At 36.4% G+C, this 19,570-nt stretch overlaps 1 protein-coding gene across 2 annotated transcripts in view; it reads right to left on the minus strand.

The window, feature by feature from the left end:
* The window catches only part of epc2 (enhancer of polycomb homolog 2 (Drosophila)), a 118,778-nt gene that overhangs the window by 45,010 nt on the left and 54,198 nt on the right, over positions 1 to 19,570 (minus strand). For both annotated transcript variants that reach the window (XM_039757349.1, XM_039757348.1), the window contains exon 2: positions 7,976 to 8,135. In XM_039757349.1, coding sequence (XP_039613283.1) covers positions 7,976 to 8,135 — 160 coding nt within the window. The remainder of the gene's footprint in view (positions 1 to 7,975; positions 8,136 to 19,570) is intronic.

Here is a 19,570-nt window from a genome sequence, read left to right on the forward strand (position 1 = left end):
TTTTACTTATGAATATGCTAAGCACAGTCCTTCACCCGCGAATATTTACCTTATATGGGCAGGCACTCAATTACGGGGGAGGTGTGATGATGTGAGACAACTCCGCCTCCCATTGCCATCGAGCTGCAGTCTATTACAGTATATGGATGAAAAAAAGGTTCCAGTTATGACCATTACGCATAGAATTTCGAAATGAAACCTGCCCAACTTTTGTAAGTAAGCTGTAATGAGCCTGCCAAATTTCAGCCTTCTACCTACACAGGAAGCTGGAGAATGAATGAGTGAGTGAGGGCTTTGCCTTTTATTAGTATAGATAAGAAAAGCTCACTACTCAAAACGGTAAATTTGCGAGGTAGCCAGTATCGAACCGGCCATCCATAGATTACAAGTCAGCAGTTCTAACCGCTGCACCACAGACGATGTCGTATTATCCTTGTACCTTTTTTGAAAGTGTTTATTTGATACTTGGACTTCAGGCTTCACACATTATACAGTTTATGTCTACATTTTATCATTTATTACTAAAACATGAAAAAGTTTCTGTTTTAATGATGTGTTTACATAGATTGTTGTACACATGAAACACACATGAAATGCATGTGTTCCAAATAACAATATATTATTTACTCTATACAGCTCTAGGTACCTCATTCCCAGATAATCAAGGCTTGAGTTGGGAGAACTTTTTGGCCTTTCTGTGGTGGTGGGGGGTGAGGGGATAGTATAGCAGGCTGCTTGCTAAATGTGTTGATATAGGCATTTACAACACAAAATTCGCTGACAAAGAAGTGCAAAGTGATTTACGGTGGACTGGAATTTAGTTTTTTTGTAGGCTTTGGTTATTCTAGTGTTAATTAGACAGAAAATGCATGTTAATTAGGTTTTTAAATAAAGTATGGATTGAAAAAAAATTCTAAAACAGTATTGTGTGACATACATCATCTACAATAATATCTTAATTGTTGTTTTAACAATGTACAAGCTGAAATTATTGAGTATGTCAGTCACTTTGCAAAAAACAATCAAAAACATGCTTTGAACAGTCCACCCATTCCTGTCTCATGTAACCTAACAGGACAGACTACTTTGCATGTGCAAAGCAAGTGCATTGGTGTGCACGGTCAGCCCAAAACTGTTTAAAAATGATTGAGCTAATAGTGACAGGATATAAATCAGCCTTGTAATCTATGTGAATAGATTTAATTGCAAGACGCAGATCATCATCACTCACATGGAGAAATTTTGGCAATCTGCAAACTATATCGGAAATCAGTTGCTGTTAAAGACAGTTCAACAACTAACTTGTTTCACCATCTGCAGACTAACATCTGTAGAGAAAAAGAATACAAAAAGCTTCAGGAGTCCGCTGTCCACAACAGGTCTGAATCACCCAAAGTACAAGCACAAAAACACACTCAGCAAACTTTACAGAAATCATTCTGCAAAAAAGTGCTGTACGAAAAGAAATGCAACAGATGGCATGACATGGCTGCAGGAACATAGATAGATAAGATAGATAGAAAGATAGAAAGACAGATAGATAGACAGATAAACACTTTATTAATCCCAAGGGGAAATTCACATAATCCAGCAACAGTATACTGATACAAAAAAATATTTAATTAAAGAGTAATAAAATGCATGTAAAAACAGACAATAACTTTGAATAATGTTAGCATTTAGTCCCCCAGATGGAATTGAAGAGTCGCATAGTGTGGGGGAGGAACGATCTCCTCAGTCTGTCAGTGAAGAAAGACAATGACAAAAGTCTGTCACTGAAGCTACTCCTCTGCCTAGAGATGACACTGTTAAGTGGATGCAGTGGATTCATCATGATTGACCACGTGGTTGGCATGACAACAAACAGAAGGGCTAATGTTGTCAGTGTACTACAGATTAACAATTGGAAGAGTGCCTCAAGCAGCCCTTCTAAGATGGCTTTCAGCACTGGATGAAATGTTGCAACATGTAACAGTGCTGCTCTGAAGCAGATGCTGTGGACAGACTGGTATTTCTGTTAAACAACTTGAAGTTTCCTCCATAGAATTTTACAACTGTAGTTTTTCCCCTGATATCTATGTGCAATACTGGACAGAACTTGAAGTTAGTAATTTGCTTAAAAATGTTACAGGTTTTTCATGTGCAATATTTGAAGAACTTTGGATTTTTACACTATAATACATTATGTTAGATATTTGTTTTTGCTTGTATGCTGCACAATTCTCCTTAGAGCAGAGCAGTTTATGTTTACTCAGCCTGTAATTTTCAGGCCCTGTAGTTCAATAATGATTAGTATTTTATTCCTTTTGGATTCATATCTTGTTTACATTACAGGTATTTGACCATTAAAAATGCTCTCATTGTAATAGTTTTGTGGGTCTTTTGTGTAAATCCTGTAGGCTACTTTGAAATGGATTACTCATACTTGCACGGTTTGATCTGGATAATACTCGACTGGTGATTTTTAAAAAAATGTTATTTTACCTCAGTTTTAAGTAAATAAATAAGACCTGTTTTCCTTAACAATTCTTTCCATTAATCTCATTAGTAAGCTACAATTAATATCCTATTAACAAGACCAAACTAGATTAATACGACTTTTATAACACATATTTTTCAAGGATGCAAAATATCATCTAATTATCATTATCATCAAAGTCCCAGAAAACAGATATAAACGTTTGCTAATATTGCACACCCCTACTTCTAAATACAGTATATATTTGGGGTTAGTTAGGATGTTTACAATTGAACATTGTCAAAGAATGTTTTCATCACAGAATGAATCATTTATTAATCTATACTAATAAACGGTAAAGCCCTCACTGACTGACTCACTCATCACTAATTCTTCAACTTCCTGTGTAGGTAGAAGGCTGAAATTTGGCAGGCTCATTCCTTACAGCTTACTTACCAACGTTAAGCAAGTTTCATTTCGAAATTCCATGTGTAACGGCCATAACTGAATCCTACTTACATACATATATATACGTCTATAGCCTGCAGCTCGGTCACCGTGTGAGGCGGGGTTTCGTCCTGCATCCCACGTAGTGGGCTGCCTGCCTATATTGCGTCCCCCATTCCCATGCCTCCCACGTAGTTGACAGCCTGCCTTATATAGATTAAAATGCTTAAACGAGAAGGCTGAAATTTGGTAGGCTCATTCCTTACAGCTTACTTACAAAAGTTAAGCAGGTTTCATTTCGAAATTCTACACGTAACGGTCATAACGGTCAACAACGTCCGCCATGTTGAACTTTCTTATTCATGGCCCCATCTTCACGAAATTTGGTAGGCGGCTTCCCTGCGCTAACCGAAACTAATGTACGTATTTAATTTGGTGGTATGACGCCACTGTCAGCCGCCATATTGAAGTTTCCAATGTCACTACTTCTCCAACTTCCCGTGTAGGTAGAAGGCTGAAATTTGGTACTTATTTTGGCGGTATGATGCCACTGTCGGCCGCTATATTGAAATTTTCAACGGTCTTTGTTACTTATGGGCCCATCTTATAAGTCCATAGCCTGCAGCTCAGTCACCGTGTGAGGCGGGGTTGCGTCCTGCATCCCCCGGCCACCCACGTAGTTGGCTGCCTGCCTATATTGCATCCCCCATTCCCACGCCTCCCATGTAGTTGGCAGCCTGCCTTATATAGACTTAAATGCTTCAACGAGCAGAGCAGACATGCTGGCAAACAACACTGAAAACTCTCTTTTGTTGATTTCATTATACTTTGCCATTTCTCTGTGCAGTTTTTCCCCCCTTTGTTGTATCTTAATAATGGCAAATTAAAATGAGCAGAACAGACACACTGGCAAACAACACTGAATAATCAACGGCTGCAAGTACTTTCTACAGTGACCAGACGTCTCGATTTACCCGGGACAGTCCCTATTTTTGGATCACCTGTCTTGGCGTCCCCGAAAGATCAGGAAATGTCCCAGCCTGTGGCGTTTTCCGATAAAATGCATACTTTTCCCTAGAGGCCTAGAACCCATTCAGTCTTTCTGATTCGAAATCATACTTTCTACCCATCATGACGTCAGACGGTTAGTCGACCTTCATCAGAGTCTGACACCTGCTGGTGGCCATTGTTTGCAGTATAGAAACGCACGGAAGGTGGAAGTTTCGTCGGATGGTATTGGCCGTGCATTGTGATACAACACGTTTTGGCTATGCTACGCTCTGAGCCAGGAATAATCTTATTATTCCTGCTCTGAGCCTGATTCAGTCATTCACTTCGTCAATACGGCGTTCGAGGCGAGCCGTTTTCACTGAAGTTAAAGCTTAAACTTGCCAATTTATTTTGTAGGACAAAATTGAAAGTGCTGACAAAGTTTATTTTTTGTGACTTTAATTTTAGCTCTTTATTCTTTAAGTACTGCTGTACACACTTTACTGTATAGTCTCAAGTCTGCAGAGTGTACTCTCTGTAAATTTCGTCGTGGTTGTGAATCTGATATTAATTTATATATTAATAATGAATGAATATTTGACACAAGTCACAACAACATTTGCAGATGCTTGCCTGTTCCTTACACTTACAGCTGTATTTTACTTTGTTTTCCTTTAGTTTAGTGTGCAGAGTGACATTGCTTCTTCCCTTGCCTCTTTGGAATTTGGTTTGCTGTTTCTTCTTTTGAAGTCGGGACAGTAGCACATGTACGTGGGATGCAATACTGTGAATGAAGCACGTTTATCCTGCAAGTGTAACTGACCTAATAATGTACACTAATGAGTTTATTTGCTCTTCAGAAAAGCGTGTCTTTCAGTCAATTTTCACGAACTGTTTTTGACAAGATCTAGTCTGTAATTTCACATAAAATGGCATACAATGGTATAGAACCCTACTTTGAAAATGGGTATATGTTTGTGGTTTAATAATACAATTGTTTCAAATGGAAGAAACTCATACAGAATAAGATGCAGGAAACACAAAAACAGGCATTTCCATTATTAAAGTCTATCTGGCTTCTGGGGGTAGGGGCTCTGCTCCCCCGGCCCCCCGCCTGGTGTCCCAGTTTGACCCCAGAAAAATCTGGTAACTGTACTTTAGCTAAATAATACATTAGTTAAACAATTAGAAGACCTGCAAAAGAACCTAATTGAGGCAACTATTTTTACTGGCAGTGGCTCAGGGGAGAGAGTTTGTATTCCTCGCATCCCCGTTATACCCTCTGATCTCCCATTTCAATTCAAATGCCTCCAGTTTCCAGTAAGGCTCTGCTTTGCAATAACAATTAATATGTCTCAGGGACAGACCCTACAAAAGGTTGCCATTGATTTGAGGCAAGATTGCTTTTCACATAGCCAACAACGCTGCATGCTCAAGAGTAAGCTCAGCGCACAGCTTGGTCATATTACAACTGGCAGGCCGAACTGAAAATGTGGTATACAAAGAGATCCTTAACAAATAATTATTGGTATATTTTCCCTCAGTTTAAAAAGGTTTACTTTTCTTCTTAATAAAAATTTAAAAGCAGTACTTCGCCGCTGCGAAGCGCGGGTATTTTGCTAGTTAGAAAATAAGTAGAACCATTTTAACTTTCAGTCCAAATGGATGGAAATATTAGCATAATTAATTTGCACAGATTATTGTCAGTTTAATTTGTTTTAATTTTATTTAATGTATTATTATTATCGTTATTATTATTATCATTATGTTTGATTAGTAGAATGCAATTGTAATGTTTTGGTTTTTGAAAATGAAATATACAATAAAACATTCACAATAAAGATTCTTTATAAAACCTTTAAAGAACATATAAAAAACACATTTTCCACTGGGCAAATTTACTGGTTTATTCATTCATGTAGAATAATTGTGAGGTATAGCAAGTGAAAAATATATTCGGACGCTCCTCAAAAAAACCCTCTTAAAAAACGCTGATAGACATTGCTCCCTTACTTGTGGCTGCTTTGTTGCATGATATGCTTTCCACGCGGTGCTTCAGATACTTAAAAGCCTGAATAGCACCTGTTGGTTTTTGGTTGTTTGCTTCTCTCTCTCTGACATTCTCTGCTCCTGTTGGGAGTCCCGCTCCTAACACGCACTCCTTTGAAAAGGAAGATATGTTTACATTCTTTTAATTGTGAGACGGAACGGTCATCTCTGTCTTGACAAGGAGCATGTTTAAACTGCTGAAAAGCATCCCAACAACATGTGGCTGGCACCATCACATTTTTACAATGGTGACAGTCTTACCTGGGTGATTGTACAGTGATAGATTTATGCCACAAATACCATTTCTCTATTATAATAAAAAAAATCCTGGGACGAGATCAGACTTTTTTTAGCCTGGGACGAGACTAGACTTTTTCAGAGAGATACTTTCACGTCCCGCGAGACGAGACTTTGTGCCAAGACCATGCTTGGGGCCAAAATTAAAAGACAAAGAGTAGATAAAGTAGAACGTGGTAAAGAATTCAAATACATTGGCACGATACACATGCAGAGCAGGTTAGATAATGAAAGTACTAAAATTCTAAAGTCTCGAAAAAATGATAACACATTAGTGCAAACATATGGAAATTATTATTTGATGAAGTAACAGAACAGCAAAAAGAGATCAAATATATTGTTCAGATTTAAACTTTAAGTCGGAGACTTGTAGACTGTCTAATTCTTGTTGCCATCAGGTAAAAGTAGTGTTTCGTATCCGCGAGAATTAAAAGATTTGTTGTTTGCTGAAAGTGAAATCCACATACGCGAATGGCAGAGATGCGAAGTGGCTGGCGCATAGTACAACAACAACATTTATTTATATAGCACATTTTCATACAAATAATGTAGCTCAAAGTGCTTTACATGATGAAGAAAAGAGAAATAAAAAATAAAGTAAGAATTAAAACAAGACAACACTCATTGACATAGAATAATATAGTAAGGTCCGATGGCCAGGGAGGACAGGAAAAAAAAAAAAAAAGAAAAAAGAAAATCTGCAGGGGTTCCAGACCATGAGACTGCCCAGACCCTAGTACAGGCAGGGGTTAGTGAGCGAAGCCCCCTAGTTTAATAGTAAAAAGGTTTCACTTTAGTCTCACAAGGTCAAATGACTTTCTGATACATTTTTGTAATATCTTCCACGTGACAACGTGCAAATTCTTTACATTAAAGGACTTTTTGTCTGGCAAGGGATTTTTCCTTTCCACTGTCCCATAAAAGACTCTTTTTGCACAATGCCTTAGACATTGTTGAGCCATGAATGTTTTTTCCAATTAAAAACACTGTCTTATGCAAATCAATTACAGTGACAACTGGTGTCATAGCAGCCTCTCTGACAAGTGTCATTCTTGCCAACAATTAAGTTTTAATCTGGTTACCTGACCTAGACAGTATGTAGTTTACTTTTTTTTTTTTTTTAAACTTCATATGAAGGATTTAACTGAGCTTTGGGGAATGTTCAGTGCATTCGAGATGGCCTTTTACCCTCCCTCAGATCTGTGTTTCTATACTATATCCATGACTTGTTTTGAATGCTTCATTTTAGTTTGCTTTGTGAAAAATTTGTACCATACTGATGGACCTCAGTAAGAGATAAACCACATATTTTCATAAATTTAACTAAAAACAGGTCATCCACTTATTTCTTACACAGGTGGAGACCATCAACAATTTGGATAATATGGTCATTAACTGCACCTGAGTAAATTTAACTTTATATTTACAAAAGATGTGAATACTTTTTAAATCTCACAATTTTGATTTTTTTTTAAAGGATACTAATTTGTTTCTTTTGACTTGATATAATGTAAACAATTTTACAGGTGGGAAAACGCTTACTTTAATATATTGTTGACTTAGAATCTAAAACAAAATGTGCAAGTAGGTTTGGGGTCTGAAAATCATTAAAAAAGCATTTTATTTAGGAAAAGGACTTAAAGAAAAATATCCTATTTTTAATACTTCAGCTCATTAAAACAAGTAATGGGGAAACCACTAGTTAAAGCAGTATTTGCCCTTATTATTACTTACGCTGAATATGGATGAACTGCTTGGGAATCTTAAATTCTCCTCTGTATAGCTTGTCATAATAGGTAATGTTGCTCTCTGCCTCCGGAACAGGAATAACCATGGTTTCCTTCTTCTCCCTGAAAACCTGTTGAGCTGAAATGGCCCGCTGTAAGTGGTGTTCCTAAAACAAAGCAAAAATGAAATTGTACTAATGAGAGATCTTAAATATTAAAGAGAAATATAAATCCATCCATTTTACCTACTGTAAAGTCCAAATCTATCTTAGACCTACAGAAGAAATGGCAGTAGGGGATGCAAGTAAACATTTTACAGCATGAATGACAAAATTTGACAGTTAAATTGCTATTCAATCCATTTGTATAATATGCATATAATTACAGTTCACTTTCTCTAAAAAAAATTATTAACATGTTTCTGGTACTACAGTACTGTACATGGCTACTTGATAGAAGCTGTATTAAAAATAGCAAATTTAAAAAACATACAGTTGATGTAAATATGGATACCACAAAAATGATTTTTGGTGCCAATTCCATACCAGAATTCCACTAATATAACTATCACCTTTTTTACAGTATTTGTAAAACTGATAAAGTCAGTTTATATTCATGCATTATTGTGTGATTGTATGCAGATTCATTATTTTGGATAGCTCAATAAAATGAAAGAAAATTGAGTAAAACGTCATAAAAATGGCATGTAGTGATGATAAAGTCATATCAGAAAGTGCTTTGAGTTGGAGGCAGAAAAATTCCAGTGTGCAATTGCAGGAACCAAATATTTTATTTATTAAAAAAAAAAAATACAAGACACATACACTTCAGCTGTCATTACTGCCACTTTTATCCCATTATTTGGATACTTCAGAAATAGATGTGCGTGCTGCATGAGCTAAATAATGCTACCAATCAAATGAGGTGTAATCATCTAACTTCCACAGTCATTCATTTATATAAGGAGATAAAAATAATGATTAATTGCTTTAAATAAGGTCCTAATAAATAAATAGAGGATTTGCATTCATCCTCTGACTGTAATGAGCACATCCACCCATTGTTTAAACAAATTCCAAAATGAAATTGTATTGTTTCATTTTTGTTTTTTAAATTTGTGATCAACTTTTTATTGTCATAATGAAAAAGGAATACAGCAAAAGGAAACCAACAATAACTGATTTTTGTGATATACAGGAAAAAAAAGACATAATATCCCACCACCAGCACCCACCCACCCCACAGCATCATTTAGTGTTTCAAAGCTTAGAAGGCCAAGGCATATCACCTTATTAACAAGGCAGAAATGCATAATCAGTGAAACATATTTAACATGCATACTTAGTTAAAAAATATGAAACTTGATTTGTGTCATTTGTTTGGTTTTTAAAGACAAACTAATGTTTATTAGTATAATCCATAAGTAGAAGCACAAGTTATATATCTGTGGAATGTAATGATGTCTCACTGTAATAAATTTAAGTAAGTACAGGAAACAACAGGCCAAGTAGCTTTGGTTTGTGACATTTCAAATTTTAATAAGACTCATCATTAGTATTTTCTTAACTAGCTAATGATGCAAATACAACAGCAAATGTTACAACTTAACAGAGTGGTTCTCTGACAAACCAGACTTTAAGAGTATGTTGTTACAGAAACAGCTATAAAGAGTTTGCTTAAATGGAAATAACCAAAATTATATTGGAATTCACTACTCTTGATTTTGATTTAGTATACTTTTTTAATCCCTGAAAGGAAATTGTCTTTTTGCTTGACCTTTGGAGGTCAGAGCACAGGGTCAGCCATTGTGCAATGTCCCTGGCGAATGTTTCAGTTTAAGGAACTTGCTGAAGAGCCCAATTAAAATGGCTTGTCTGAGACTGTACAGTGAGCAAGCTTTTGATTAGTGCAGCAGTTAACTTTTCCTTTTCTGATTGAAAATGTGAAGGAAGAATTTGAAATTATAGGAATAAGAATATTATTTTAAGATTAACATGTGTCTATTTTATTTGAACAGCACGGGCATAGAAATGCTTTATTATTCATTTTTAGTAGTGACTTAAAGTGTTTCGTCATAGTATTATAGTAGTTTATCATATCAATCTTTATATGTTCTAGGCTGAAAATCAATTGACAGATTTTCATGTGCTGATCTAAGCTTTTACAGTAATTTTCTTATAGTGCTCCTTTATGCAAGGCATTACTGTAGCTGAGCTAGCGCACACCTTTTTTTGCTGCAAACTTCATGTAAATGGAAAGCAGCAAGGTAGACTTAACCAAAGAAAGAGAAAAACTTAATTTTACCTTTTACTTTAAAGAAAGTGGAGAAATACACTGAGAAAGGGTAATCAGAAGTGTAGTCCTGTGCAATTAGACAAACAGCAATAGAAGATACTTTAATGAATTCAGGCCTATTACTTTGTCTTTTAATTGAAATGGACACTGTTTGTCTGAGTTTTGGACAAGGATGAATTTGAACTTTCTGCTTACAAAACAACAGGCTTGTTAGCTTAAGATTAAAATGTATATATTTTAAACTTAAGCATATTAGCTTTGAACCTTCCTGATCAATATTTTATTAACATTTCATAGATTTGACTCTTTAAGAGTTTGTACTGTGTTTACAAATGCTCCACAATTAAAATGGTAATCCATATTTATAATTACACCTCAAGAATTAGTACAATGAAGAAAACACCTGTATAAAAAAAATATATATTAGCAAAAACGCTACAGTGCAATTAATGATTAAAAATTATTTAAAACTGTAAGTGCATATATTTTTACATTTCAACAGTTTAACTGAGAATACCAATTAATTGAAAAAATGTCAGTAAATATATTAGGTCTGAAATTGGAAGGGATTTCACAGACTCTGTGGCAGACCGTGGTATGTGAATGAGGTGTGTGTGTGTAAATATATATAATAACACAAACACAAAATATATGTACAGTGGAACCTCTGTTTGTGAGCATAATTCGTTCCGGAAACGTGCTCGCAATCCAAAGCACTCGTATATCAAAGTGAATTTCCCCATAAGAAATAATGGAAACTCAGATCATTCGTTCCACAACCCAAAACTATTCATATAAAAATGATTAATACAAAATATAAAGTAAAAATACATAAAACAAATTAACCTGCACTTTACCTTTAAAAAGAATCATGGCTGGTGTGAGTGAGTTTCTAAACTCATGTGGGATTCCACCCAACGGGACAACACGCGGAAAAGTGTCCCAAAGCAATTGCAGTCTCCCAGCGCTGTAGCAGTTCGCCGTATAAGCGCATCCAAAAAGATCGCAGACATGCTATAAGCGCCTGCCGTCGATAGGTGATACAAGGAACATTATAAAGATCCCGCTACAATAAATAACAGCGCTGTTGCTGTTTCAAGCGGAATAAAGCTGGTGTTGTTAAAGTACTGAGACTCAGCTTTGTGGTTTGGGGTGTAAGATGGGGACTTGCACTTCACAGTGCGCACACACACACAGTCACAATGCTGTAGTAAACAGTATACGCTCGTACGGATGTTGACTATATGAGTGAGACACACAGACTCAGACGGAGAATAGGAGACGATTGCCCTCGAGAGAGAGAACGAGAGATAAGGGGAGAGAGCGAGAGAGATGCGCTGTGCGAGAGAGAGACATGCGCACGAGAGAGAAGAACCATCAGCTCAGTTGTGATCACATGACGCTCAGCAGACAAAGTGTATCCATACTACTCGTATTGCAAGACATCGCTCGTTTATCAAGTCAAAATTTATTAAAAAACTTTGCTCGTCTTGCAAAACACTCATAAACCAAATTTACTTGTATACCGAGGTTCTATGCTATTCTTCCAGATATACTTCTAAATTTTCAAAGCCATGCAGGTTTTATGAAATGGTCTTTGTGCAAGCATGAGTACAGTATGTGTGTGAGTGGACACTGGGATAAACTGGTACCCTGTCCATGCCTTTTTCCTGAATTGTGCCCCATGCTGCCAGCATAGGCCCTTATTCCTTGCTCCTCTGAGTAACTGGCTTTGAGAATAATTAGGACTATTATTAGTTTGCCAGCAATTGTGTTATCATAGGGGAAGGTGTCTATCTTTTCAGAGTTAGTTGACTACCTTAGCCTTGGGCACGTATATCTACAGTGGCATGCAAATATTTGTGCACCCTTACTTAAAATGTCTGTTACTGTGAATAGTTAAGTGAGCAGAAGATGAACAGATCACCAAAAAGGCATAAAATTAAAGATGACACATTTCTTCTCAGCATTTTATGGAAGGTTACTACATTTATTGACAATTACATTAAGTTTAAGCAAAGAGTCAATATTTGCAGTGTTGGCCCTTCTTTTTCAAGACCTCTGCAATTCACCCTGGCATGCTGTCAATCAGCTTCCCCGGCTCTTGAGAATTCACCACAAGTTCTCAATGGGATTAAGGTCTGGGGAGTTTCCTGGTTATGGACCCAAAATTTCGATGTTTTGTTCACTAAGCCACTTAGTTATCACTTTTGTCTTATGGCACAGTGCTCCATCATGCTGAAGAGGCACTGTTCATCAACAAACTGTTCTTGGATGGTTGGGAGAAGTTGCTCTCGGAGAATGTTGACACCACGCAATCCTGCAAAAATCTTTGCCTCACTGTGCGTGCAGAAAATATATTCATTCAGTACTGTTAGACAAATGGTAAGAACTACTTTTTCTAAATTAAGCTTTGATTCAGTTAAGTATATTAAAGAAGCAATTAATCAATATGACAGCTTGTAATTACAGGAAGAATTTTATTTTCTTTTATGCCATACATTATTGATAAATATTTTCTGAATGTACTTTATTAGTTAAAAAGTATGTATTTTGAGATATTCAAACATTATGCCTAAATAATTCAGCAACAATTATATTCCACTATGATTCCGTTTAAACACTATTTCCCTCAACATCACTGTAATTACCAAAACAGACTTTAAAACTAGATTATGTTTTCCATTTGTACCCATTAACAGCATTAATGATATTGGCTGATTTTAAGTAAATACTATTACAAGTAAAATGTTTCTGATGCCAGAGAACTTTAATACTGGGTTAATACAAAAAGAATGCTGTGATCCTCCATTTTGGCAGTAGCCAAAGAAGTTTATAATAGTTTTAATGCAAATATCATGATTAAAAGTTTGATTTTCAATTATGACAATGATGAAATACTTACAGCCTTACCTGAAAACTGAGATTAAATGTTAAATTTACAATTCACATTTAATGAGTTTCTTCTAGCTTTATTTACATACAGAAAAAATACAGTATTTTATTAACTAATCAGAATAATGTATACAGTAACAAAGTACTGTAAAATTTTAACTCAGAGAGTGGAGTCGGCATACTTCACATCCAAACTGGGCATTATTAGCATTGACACTAACCTACTCTTCACTACTCACATTACTGCATTATTCCAAAACCTTTTCTTTTCTTCTAGCCAAGAAACACAAACACTTAAGGCCTTGTTCACACGGGCGTTAAAATCGAGCGTTTTTGCGTTAGTAGCGTCCGGTGGCGCGGATCAAGCGCCGAGTGTTTTCTACGTAGGAGTCAATGAGAGTGTTCACAGGGGCTTTGGTGGCGTGCGTTTGTCCGGCTGCGCGTTTATACGGCATCAAAAAGACGTTGCATGCAGCTTTTCTTGGCGTTCAAAACCCAACGAACGCAAGGAAACCGCTTCTAGTTCGTTTTCTGCGCGTTTATTTTACGCTTCGGAGGAGCGGTTGATTTCAGTGCATAACACCGGTGTAAGCGCACTCGACTACTGTTTCCTTACCTCAAAGTGACAAGTAGTCTCTCTTCGGGGCTAACACCAAGTCGCATATTGGTTGATCGGCGTGCAATGTGGCATTGCACCAGCTGCAGCAGACAATCAAAAGTGGAAACCAACATCCGACAGTAGTTAAAAAAACTTGCGCGGAAATTTTCGCATTTCTTCATAAAGCACAAAAAAACTTCCTTTAACCCAGTGTTTCTCAAATAGTGGGGCGCGCCCCCGTGGCTCCGTCAAGGAGGTCGCGTTTGACCTCGGGAACATGTTTTTTATTTTTCTTTTAAATTTTTTTTGAATTTAGAATGCACTTTAAATCTTTTCTGTTACATTTAATAAAGCTATTCTTTGTTGTAAATTGGTCCATATTTCTTTCTTTTTTTATTCTCTTATACGTTAATAAGGATACAGTGTTATGCAGAGGTGTACTTATAACAATTTTATAGACAAATGATACTATTTATAGTCGCGTGGGGGGCGCGAGATGTTTTCTTCTTCCTAGGGGGGGCATGACAGAAAATAATGGAGAAGCACTGCTTTAACCCGACGTTGTGCAGTCAGAGGATGAACCCAGTAGCGGCGGCGATGTTTTCTCTCCCTACGTCGCCGTATTACGAGTATTTTAAAACAAGAAGATTAATATCTAACATAGCAAAATGGTCCATATTGAAAGGAGGCACCTCAAATAAAACGACAAGGGCTTTCATATCCAGTTCCCGACACTGCCTCCACAGGTTAACACACAAACTACAATTTGGGCTGCAGGCTGGCGTTAGACAGAGACAAGCGAGCGCCGTGTAGAAGTCAATCGATCGCCACCGCAAAATGCAACATAAACGTTTAGGACGTTCAGAGCAAGTTCGTTTATCCAAAAACTTAACGCCCGTGTGAACAAGGCCTAAGTGTTTTATCACTGTAAGGCTACAAGGCTGTAAATTCATGCATTTCTTTTAAATAAAACCCGACTACTGCAACATTTAATTCACAGGTTACACAAATTGCTCTATTTTTAACTATCAGAACAAAAATCTGTCTCATTGGTAATTACAATTACTGTGAAGTATTACAAGACAACTACTATAATTTCCACATTGACTTCCAGTTATGTTTAGGGCCAATTACAATTCTTCATTCTAACACACACAAAGATTCCAAAAAGACTAAAAAGATTTATTAATGCATAGATCCCAGAGAATACATGACGACAACAACAAGGTGCCTAACTTATTTGAATTTTAAGATTAATAAAACTACTCTGGGGCTTTAAGTTTTCAGCAACAGGGCCTCAAAAGCTGTGGAATAAAAAGAGAGGGATGCTCTTTCAGCATTTACTACTTTAGTTTAGTATACCCTTATGTTAGCTGCTGATTAGGTTATCAATACTGCACATATGATTAAATTTGTCAATAAAAAAACAAGCTAAAAGCTTGGTAACATTTCTACTACTTTTCCAAGCATTTGATCCAGTCTATGGAATGAGACATCTGAGTACCGTATATACTCGTGTTAAAGTTCACCTGTGGATAAGTCATGGCTTGATTTTACCATATAATTCCCGGTATTTGATAACACCGGTCGAATAAGTTGAATGTGGAAAACTCACACTACTGATCCAAACAATTATGATATGCTAATGCTCACTTGAGAGAGTAACCACGGAGCACACTGCCTTTTTTTTTTTCTTCTATGTATTGTGCCTACGTGACCACACAGTAATACCAGAGCTATTCTGAAGCGACGTTTGCATCATTTTGTGTTTTTTGTATCTCACACCCTCATACAACTTTATCGTATGAGCATCCCTTATCTACATTGGAGTGTTCAATCAGCAGAAAATATGAAGCTGGTTTTAAATTAAAAGTCGAAGTGGCAAAAGAAATTGGTAACTGCACTGCTGTAACAAAATTCATTGTCTCTGAGAAACTGTTGCGAGATTAAAAGAAGCAAGAAGATGTTAAAAAAAAAAGTAACCATTGTATTTTTGAACAGGCATACAAGTCGGGGTCTGATTTTATGATTGATTTTTTGTGTACTTATACATGAGTATATACAATAAATTGTAACCTTTGGTGCTTACCCCATACAGAAAATTTAGTGGCAGGCTGCCAGTGCTACTTATTATGAATAATGAAAATCTGCCATCCTTTTTCCAAGTAGTGTGCATTGTTCCTCAAAATTCATATTGTGAAAAATGTACATGTCTGGATGGCTTTTTGGTTGCTAGGTAGTTTATCACTTTGCTCTAGGGATGGGCAATTTTTTCCAATTAATTCACGAACTTTAATGCAAAGAATAGGACGAGTGGTGCTTCTCTTACGAATGAACTAGATCTAAAGTAGGTAGTCTTTATAAAATGAAAATAGCCTGCCTTAATGCTAGAATTATCATAAATAAAACAAGTGAGTTGGAGTTGCATCTAACTGAGGATAAGTATGATATAGCAATAACAAAACCTGGCTAAATAACAACATAGATGTACATTTTTTTTTTTTTTTTTTAAAGAAAGGACAGACAGAAAGGGGATGGGGGGGTTGCTGTTTATGTCAAACAGTCTATATGCAAGTCTTCTTCAGCTGGGCAATATTAATATTGAAAAGGCAAGTTTACAGGGAGATATTATAGTTACTCAAACATTACCTGTGCTAACCTTACAAATAGTGAGAGTACAAGAGCAGGAGTTTTTAGATGTAAACAGATTTTTAACACTATATGTTAAAGCAACAACATTGGGGGAGGCCTGTCTAGATTTAGTATTTTATAATAATCAGGATAGAACTGAGAGTGTAGATGTAATTGAACCACTGGAGTCAAGTGACTATAATATAACGCTATTCTCAAGGTTTTGTTAAAGCGCTGATACAAAGGCTAAAACTGTGAAGTTTAACTTTAGTAATGAAGATGCAGAACAGATGTGACAAAGTCTAAGACGGATGGACTGAGATGAACTTTTAAGTGTGTGGGCAGTCAACAAGCAGTTGAACAAGTTTAAAATTATATTACACATACTGCAGAACAGGTACATCTCAAAATTTGGATAAAAAAAAAAACGTGGTGGGGTAATAAAACAGTTGAAGAAAGTTGTAAAGGAAAAACAGCTGTATAAGGCGTGTATGACTAATAACTACAACTGAAATTACACAGCTTATGAGAGCATGAAGGCATGTTATTAGGGAAACTGAAAGGCAACTAAAGTGAAATATAGCCAATAAGATGAAAGATGACCCAAAGAGATTCAGTATTTTAGTAATAAAAGAACAGTTAAGGAGGAGGTGAAGTTCATCAGGAATAGTAAAGGGGAATTAAAAAATACAGATAGTGAAATAGCATATGCTCTCAACTTCCATTTTTCTTAAGTCATCAAATATGATGAAGTGGACAACCTTCCAACAGTAGCAGCAACTACTAAGGAATACTGATAGATAAGGAAATTGTATAGGGATAAGTACTGCTTAAATTAGGGCTGTGCGATATGACCAAAATCTTATATCCCGATATTTCATTTCATATCCCGATATCACGATATAGTACATTTTCTTTGTATTCAGTGAATAGTTTATATAATCACCACTCCTTTTTTTCATTTAAATTAAAAAAATCAAAAATGAGAAGTACTCAACTTGTAATTATTTCTGTTCTTTTATTTAGAACATTTGAGCAAATGTTTGACTTAGAATGTAAACATAAAATGTTAAATGTATCAAATATAAAACACTTTTCAAAAACAAATTACTAAAGGCCCAATATAAAATACTGCTATATAAAATGCCTGACATAAACAAAATGTGAACTGTAGCAGCAATAACTCTCACAACATATATTAAATATAAAAGGATCAAAGCACTAACAACTAAACTATATAAGGCCAATAAACCCTTTAAACAAAATAAATACAAGTCTAACATTAACTGTCAAAACCAAATGTAAACATTGTACTTCAAACTGTAGCAGCAATAAGGCTTACGACAAAAATATATTAAATATATAATATTAAATATAATATTTTTAGGCTACATTCTAGTAAAATGTTAATTTGCACATCGTAGTGTGGCAAATCTCCGTTAATGAGTTACAGCTGATCGCCCCGTGCGTGGGACTGGGCGGCGCTAGCGTGTTGATGCCGTCCAGCCCCAAGCACGGGCGATCCGCGTAACTCGTTAACGAGATTTCCCGATATGCAGTTGTGGCGTAAGCGTAATTTTAACAAGATTAACGCTGACAGCAAGCGCTGCAGGGAAAATTATGCCTTAAGCAAATTTTTGGTAGCAATTAATCTTCCAAGCTTTTAACATGCTCGTTTAAATAGTACCTTTACAACTGTAATATCCTACGTGGCCTGCCTCTCAGTTGTAAACTCTCTGCATGCTCGCTCACGTGCTTTTTGCGGAGGTGTAGAAGAGGTTTGTCGTGTTGGAGTCTGTGGTAGCGATCGGTTTGCAGCATAATTTGCACAGTACCGTTTTCTGGTCCGTGTCAGACTTTTCAAATCCAAACCATCTCCATACTACAGAGGTAGCCCCTCGTTTAGGAACAAGGTCCTTCTGTGTGGAGCTACCTGGTGTTGCCTCGTCTTAATCAGCCATGCTAGTGTGTCTGCATCCACGAGGTGGCCATCAAAACAATGAAAAAAATATTGCCGTAAACCGTTTATTCTGCGACACCACGAAACAAACGATAGCGTAATGTGCAGCGATAGACGTTTTCATATTGTCATCCGATATATATCGTTATATCGAACAGCCCTAGCTTAAATTAAATAGGCTGAAATCAAAACAAATCACTAGGACCAGATAATATTCATCCTTGAGTGCTTAAGAAGGTAAATACATATAAAATCTTTTGAAGTGTATTTTTAGGCAGTCACTGCACAATGGAGAAATTCCAAAGGACTTATGAAAAGGATTTAGGAGGTGAAGATGAGTCATCACTATCAACTTCCAGACAGCGTACATAAACAATTTAGAAGACTATCTGAATGTTAGATAATATAATAAGATGTGTAAAGTACATGTCGAACGAAGTTGTGCTCAAGATTTATAACACACTGGTTAGACCTCATACGGCGTACTGTGTGCAGTTTTGACCTCCACAAAAAAGACAAAAGCGCTACAAAGTCCAGAGGAGAGTGAAATCAGCTGAATCTATGGCTATAGGTTAGGAGTTATGAGGAAACATTGAAAGAGCCGAGCCATTTCAGTTTAAGCAAAAGGTCAAGAGGTGACATGATTGAAGTGTTTAAAATTATGAAAGGAATTAGTACAGTGGATCAAGACTGTTACTTTAAAAGGAGTTAATCAAAAACAAAGGGACACAGTTGCAAAGTTGTTAAGGGGTAATTCTGCACAAACATGTGGACATTTTTCTTTGCACAGTAAACCACACACACATTACCAAGTAGTTTGGTAGACAGTAGGACTTTTAGGGACCTTCACAACATGACTTGATGTTATTTTGAAAGAATTAAGTGGATAAGAATGGCAAGCTTTATTGAATTGAATGGCCTGTTCCCATCCAGATTGTTCTAATAGCTTGAACTAACTTGCAAAGGAAAAAAAAAATCGAACAAACACATGAAAGATGCAGTCTTTTCCATTTCTGTATGCCACTTGCTTCTGTTTCAGCAGTAAATTACTACAGGTGGACAAAACAATTAAAGTGATTATATTTAGGTGGGAGGTGTTTGACTGATTCACTTTTACAGAGTGACATTTTGTAGCTAGCATATCTGTTCCTTAGGGGTCAAACAGGTGTGAGTCAAGTTTTAACTGTGACACCTGACTGACAGCTAGTGGCATGAGCTTACCT

The sequence above is a fragment of the Polypterus senegalus genome, chromosome 6 (assembly GCF_016835505.1).
Source record: "Polypterus senegalus isolate Bchr_013 chromosome 6, ASM1683550v1, whole genome shotgun sequence".
Classification (NCBI taxonomy): domain Eukaryota; kingdom Metazoa; phylum Chordata; class Cladistia; order Polypteriformes; family Polypteridae; genus Polypterus; species Polypterus senegalus.